This window comes from Rattus norvegicus, chromosome 10 (genome assembly GCF_036323735.1).
Source record: "Rattus norvegicus strain BN/NHsdMcwi chromosome 10, GRCr8, whole genome shotgun sequence".
In the NCBI taxonomy this organism is placed as follows: Eukaryota; Metazoa; Chordata; class Mammalia; order Rodentia; family Muridae; genus Rattus; species Rattus norvegicus.
The window spans coordinates 85,550,681-85,556,832 of NC_086028.1; the positions used below are offsets into that span (position 1 = coordinate 85,550,681).

Consider the following 6,152-nt stretch of genomic DNA (forward strand, 5'->3'; position numbering starts at 1 on the left):
GAGGAAATGCTGTTAGCATTGAAATATAAGCAGCATCAGGCCAACTCACTACACAGCCCGTAGGACCACACTGTCAACATGAGTGTAGAGGGGTACACTCCGAGGAGCACCCAGGGGCATGCCACACCATCCACCTGTCAAGGAGAAGGGTTATCCATCTCAATGTGCATTTTAAGAAGAGCTTGTAGAACACAGATGTGCTCTGGAGAGAACAGGAGGGAGTGTGACTGAGGTCGGCCTGTAGAATAGGGCTCTGCAGATGTGCAAACATATACCAGCTTCACAAGAGCATGTTGAGATCCCAGGACCTTGGAGTTCACCGTGGAGGCTCTTATAGGAGCTGGGACTGGAAAGAGGCAGGAAGAGGTCAGATCCTGGCCTTCCCTTGGTGGCCATAGAGATCTCCGAGGCATCTCTAAGGTATAGAAGGACTTTAATTTTTTTCAATCCATTACTCCAGCTTGAATGAAGGGCAAGGCCAAACTGGAGGTGGAGAGGTCAGTGAAGCTGTTATAGTAGCACGTCATGATAGTTAGAATCAGGGAAGACATTGGAACATAAACACAGTCCCTGGAAGGACTTATGGAAGAAGAGAAAAGAGAGAGAGAGAGAGAGAGAGAGAGAGAGAGAGAGAGAGAGAGAGAGAGAGAGAGAAAGCCAGAGAGAAAGAGATAAAGATAGACAGGAATAAAGATAGGCAGAGACCAAGAGACAGAGACAGAGATAGACAGACAGAGACAGAGAGAGCTACTTTGGATCTCCAGGTCCCTGAGAAATCTGAGAGGGTGGCCCCTGTAGATCTTTAGTCTAGAAAAGACTGCACAGTGGGGCAGGTAAGTCTGGAGCTGGAGAGGCAGAGGTAGGGATGAATAATTTAAGCTCACACACGTCCAGGATGGTCCAAGGGGAGCGTGAAGAACAGAGAGAAAACCATTTGTGCAGTCACCTTGTGCAGGATGAGCACAGCCAGAGGAGGCTATGACTTTGGGCCAGGGCTCCAGAGAGGCAGGAGAGAACTAGGGGACAAAGACAGGACAGCCAGAGGGCAGCACAGGCTGAGGTGCTGAGTGAGTCATGGGTTGGTCCACTGAGAAGTTTAGAGTTGTCAGACTTTGGCATGTGCCAAGGAAAACAGAAAGGAAGGCTATCCTAGGCCAAAATGGAGTCATCAGCTTGGAAGGCAGCAGGTTAGGGCAGGGACACCTGTCCTGGGCCACTATTTCCCCAAGGCCCCATTTTGAATGGCCTAGAAAGCCTCCTCCACATTCCCTCATCCAATGTCTACAGATGACCCCAGCCTCCATTACTGGCCATCCTACGGGGAGGGATACTGAACTAATTCCCTGGCCCCTGCTTCCTATCTGTTGAGTCCCATTCACTCATGTCTGATGCTTACGAATACCTGGGTACCATTGTGCCTTCCATGTCTTCGGTCATTGCACCAGTGGGCTCAGTGGCCCATGGGCCTCATAGCCGTCTCACATGGGAAGACCCTGGTCCCATCAGTGTCTGAGTTCTGCTCAGCCCAACTGTGCCAACCTCACCCATAACCCGAATCAGGCCTCAGCAGAGGCCACCCTCAGAAACCAGGCCAGAAACAAAGACATTTGCAGAAAATCAAGAAACTTTATTGAATCATCTATTCTTTGTAGTAGAGACATTGAGAAACCAAAGAATAGAAAGAACAGGGTAGGGAGGAAGAGGATTCCAATCAAGAGAGATGGGGGAGGGTCCACCCTCAGGGGGGACAAGAGGACTGGGCTTCACATCCTTCAGTCCTCTCATCCTACAGGTGCCATCAGCTCTCCTCCTGAAGGCCAGGGAAGGGACGCCAGGCTGAGTTAATACTTTCGGAAATCCGGGCGACCAGAAGTGGAGGGGGAGGTGGATGTGTTGGAGGTGGTAGTGCTATTTCCTGAGACAGAGAGAAGACAAGGCACTCAGGCTGGAGAACCCCCCACCTCAGGCTGAACCAAGACCCCCTAGAAGGCTCACAAGCTCCTAGGTTGTCAAGAAGTATGTGGATGGGGACTCTATTATTGTTCCCAACAGTGGCTTTCTCCAACTCTACGGGGCAGAGATATCTATTTTGAAAGCAAAATCAATAAGCTGACAATCCAGAAACTGTTCCCAATTCCCTCTACCCTTGTACTCGGGAGCCCATCTTCCCCCAAGCTCAGTTCAAACCACCTCCCACCCAGCTGCCTCCTTACCTCCAGTGTTGAAGCCAGTCATCCTGGAAGAGAGGAGAGATGCAGCCATGAGTAGAGGGCAACTGAGGACAGGACCCGTGTTTCCTGTTCCTCTGATAGAGTGACTCTGCCACCTCCCAGAGCCTTCACTTGGAATCTTTCCCAACATGGTCTCCAGCCCAGAACCTTCTTTTCCTCTGAGGTATCTACCAGGCTTGTCTGCCTGTCTACCTGTCTTGCCAATCTGTCTGTCTGATAACCCTCAAAAGGAGATACTATGGGTCCTAAGATTTGGGGTGTCGGGTTCACTCAGTTCCCTGCCATCCGCTTTCCCCTAAGCCCACCGGATGCCTTGGTCTCTGTAAGTTGTATGAAAGCAATTAAATCATCATCTTCTCTCCTCCGTGCAGGAGACATAGCCAAGCAGGCACTCTCATACAAATATCCCAAACCTCTATCTTAACAGCCTCATTTGGCTGAAGTCACATCCCCACAGCTTTCCTGGATTAAATGTTCCTTCCACGTCCCTTTTCCTGTCTATCCACAAACAGAGGCCTGAACCAGGAAACACAAAGGTACTAATCCTGTTAGCCTGCTGCTGAGCAGTTCCTCTGTCTAACCAGGGAGATGAGGAGGGGGCTCTGCCCCCAACTCTTTTGCTATACTATTTAAGCCGAGACAGAAGCTGTCCCCTCTCTGACAAGTCGGGGGGGAGGGTGATCTCTAAGACCCTGCCTGCTCTGCCACTTTCCCAAGGCAGCAAGTGCCAGGAACCTACTTAGCATCCTGGCCCTCTAGCAGGCTGCGGTAGGTGGCGATCTCCTGCTCCAGCCGTGTTTTGATGTCCAGCAGCATCTTGTATTCCTGGTTCTGGCACTCCATCTCGCTGCGGAGCTCGCTCAGCTGGGCCTCGATGCTGCTGATGAGAGCCTGGATCTGTTGCAGCTGCAGGGCGTAGCGGCACTCCGTCTCTGCCAAGGTACTTTCCAGGCCGGCTTTCTGATGGGGCAACGGGAAAGAAGTTATGGGGGGAAGCCAGTCCAGAGGGAGACTTGGTAGTGAGGGTCACAGGGCGAGGGCAGCACAGGGTACCATGCTCAGCTGGGATTGCAGCTCAATCTCCAGACCCTGGAGTGTGCGCCGGAGCTCTGTGATCTCTGTCTTGCTGGTCTGAATCATGGCAGCATTGGAGGATACTTCCTTGTTCAGTTCTGCACTCTGAAAGTCAAGTAGAAAGAAGGGGGTAGTAAGTCTTTGCAAGAAGCCCAACTAAAGGCCATGCCCCCCTAGCACCACCTGGCTATGCGGGCTAGGAATACCAGATACCTTGGCCTGGAACCATGCCTCGGCATCCCTCCGATTCTTCTCTGCCAGGGCTTCATACTGTTCCCTCATCTCAGCCAGCACACGGGTCAGATCAATGCCAGGGGTGGCGTCCATCTCCACATTGACTTGGCCTACTGCCTGGTTGCTGAATTCCTTCATCTCCTGTGGAGTAGGGAAGAAAGATGTCAGAGACTCTCCCTTCTTATCTCTGAGTGCTAGCAGAATGTTCCGGAAGACTCTTCAGAATCCCTCAGTCAGTAGCAACATCAGCCTGCAACAGAGGGCTCTCCTTGCTCATCAGAGGCCACTTGGCCCATGGCAGGCACGTCATCCCCTTACCTCTTCGTGGTTCTTCTTCAGGTAAGCCAGTTCTTCATTCAAGCTCTCAATCTGCATCTCCAGGTCAGTCTTAGCCAGGGTCAGCTCGTCCAGCACCCTGCGCAGACCGTTGATGTCCGCCTCCACGCTCTGGCGCAAGGCCAGCTCGTTTTCATACCTGGAATGTTTTTTAAAAAATTAAAGCAAAACATAAATGACACCAGACACATCCCACCTCCAAGGCCTTTGCTCCAGGGTGCTCCAGTATCCCCCATCAAATGGCCATTCCTTTAAACATTAGAGTCTTTTGGGAGAGACTCGTGAGAAAAATGAACTCACTTGAGCCTGAAGTCATCTGCAGCCAGCCTGGCATTGTCGATCTCCAGGACGATCCGGTTGTTGTCGGTGGTGGCTTCCAGAATCTACAAAACATGGAAGGGACGCTCTAAAGCTGTGCCTGGAAAGTAAAATTCAGCTTCTTACCTTTGCCTAAGTAGGGACGAAGCACTCTGTGAAGCAGGAGGCAAGGCCAGCTCTCTCCTCTGTCTCTTGAATATTCCCCATCAAACCAGAGTGGGAGAGACCAATGATGGACATTCCAAAGGACCCACCCACTCAGAACATCTTCCGGGAGTCACATCTCAGAGCTGCCACCCCCTCTAAGCCACTGTCTTGACATCCTTCCCCTTCAGGTCAGAAGAGGTTCGGTGTGACTCCATATGTATTCTGGCCATGTCCCCGGAGCTGGCCTCCCAGATGAGCAAAGAGAAGCCCATCTGCTGGGGACAGCATACCAGGACAGGGACTGCCCACAGCGCCCATCCATTTGAAGTTCTTGATCTCAGACATCCACTTGAATGCCTGAACATTTACAGTGTGAGCATTTAAAGCTTGCCCTGCATAACTGGAGCCTGACCCAGGTTAGTGGATTTCTGCTCTAACAAGTCGGTGTCCCAGTGTGACTGACAGGCCACGCTGAGGGCTTCTAGGCTCTGTACCAGCCTGAGCCTCTGTCTCTTTACACCCTCTGAGTCATCGCCCACTGAGAATAAGTCTACATGAGGTTTCTCCAAACTAAACAGTGAACAGAGATGTCTTTTCTCTGTCGGTTTTAGCCGTTCACAGTGACTTTTTTTAAAATGTCATGTTTCCGAGTAAGTCAGTAGTAGGTTATAGCAACTGAGTCACAAGTAACAGTTCCAGGAGCCATTAAAAAAAAAATGACAGGAGTCATGACACCAATAAACGTGAAATACGGGAGAGAATGCGTTTGGGTCACAGCATAAGAAAATTTCAGTAGCAGAGACTCTCGGTAGTATAGTTAGAATATTCCTCTTGCAAGAAGAGTGTCAATTCCATCCACACCTGGTCCTCTGTGACACTGCATGGCCTGGCCTTTGAGGCTCTGCCTTGTCCTGAGGAAACCTTGGCATCAGAGGCCTCACCTTGATCCGGAGCTCCTCTATGGTCTTATAGTAAGCACTGTAGTCCCGCTCTGGACTGGTTGGGCTCTGCTTCAGATGCCAGTCACGAATCTTCACCTCCAAGTCGGCATTGGCTGCCTCCAAGGCGCGCACCTTTTCCAGGTAGCTGGCCAGGCGGTCATTGAGGTTCTGCATGGTAATCTTCTCATTGCCAGAGAGGAGGCCACCGTCGACACTTCCAAAGTCACCAAAGCCACCGCCAAAACCCCCGCCACAGCTACCTCCAAAGCCACCTCCAAAGCCACCTCCATAACCACCACCAGCCCCTCCACCAAAGCCACAGCTCATGCCACCTCCGTAGCCTCCAGATGATCCTCCAGTGACAAACCGAGAAGAACAGGTAGAGATATTCCGGCCTCCTCCAAGCTGGCAAGAACCAGCCCCAAAACCACCTCCATAGCTCATGGAGGAACTCTGAAAGCGACAGCTCATGGTGGGAGCAAGAGGGTGAGAGAGAGCAGACAGGAGCTGAACTTGACCAAGGCCAAGAGAGGACTATGACACTTCCCTGCTGTGCATGCCTTTTATGCGTCCTCCGTGGGGGTGGGACATCCTCACTCCTCCCTTCCCCACCCTCTGACCTGGTGCCAGCTGCTCCCCGTTTCCCACAAACCCAGTTACCTCCACTCTCTAGGGTGGGTTATGTCTTTAGGGGTGGCTTTTTTCTTTCTAATCCTTAACAAAAGGGATGATTCAGAAGGAGCAGTGTTCTGCTTCAGACTTCTTTTGACAACCAAATTCCACTTCACCTTTCCAGGTAAGAAGTTCCATCCCAGCCCTGCCCAGTATTAGGACAGGGACTGAACAGCAAGGGTCTGCCAGAGAGCCTCCT

At 51.5% G+C, this 6,152-nt stretch overlaps 1 protein-coding gene across 2 annotated transcripts; it reads right to left on the bottom strand.

The window, feature by feature from the left end:
• Nucleotides 1-1,606: 1,606 nt before the first annotated feature.
• On the bottom strand, nt 1,607-5,819 carry Krt13 (keratin 13). Of its 2 annotated transcripts, XM_063268732.1 has the most exons (9): nt 5,614-5,813; nt 5,282-5,553; nt 4,176-4,258; nt 3,858-4,014; nt 3,519-3,680; nt 3,285-3,410; nt 2,971-3,191; nt 2,214-2,236; nt 1,607-1,915 (listed from the first exon to the last, which is right to left on the bottom strand). In XM_063268732.1, the coding sequence occupies exons 1-9, from the start codon at nt 5,750-5,752 to the stop codon at nt 1,842-1,844; spliced, it is 1,257 nt and encodes a 418-aa protein (XP_063124802.1). In that variant the 5' UTR covers nt 5,753-5,813; the 3' UTR covers nt 1,607-1,841. The 2 variants fall into 2 exon arrangements, with proteins under 2 accessions (XP_063124802.1, NP_001004021.1); NM_001004021.2 differs by having other exon boundaries at nt 5,282-5,819.
• Nucleotides 5,820-6,152: the final 333 nt, after the last annotated feature.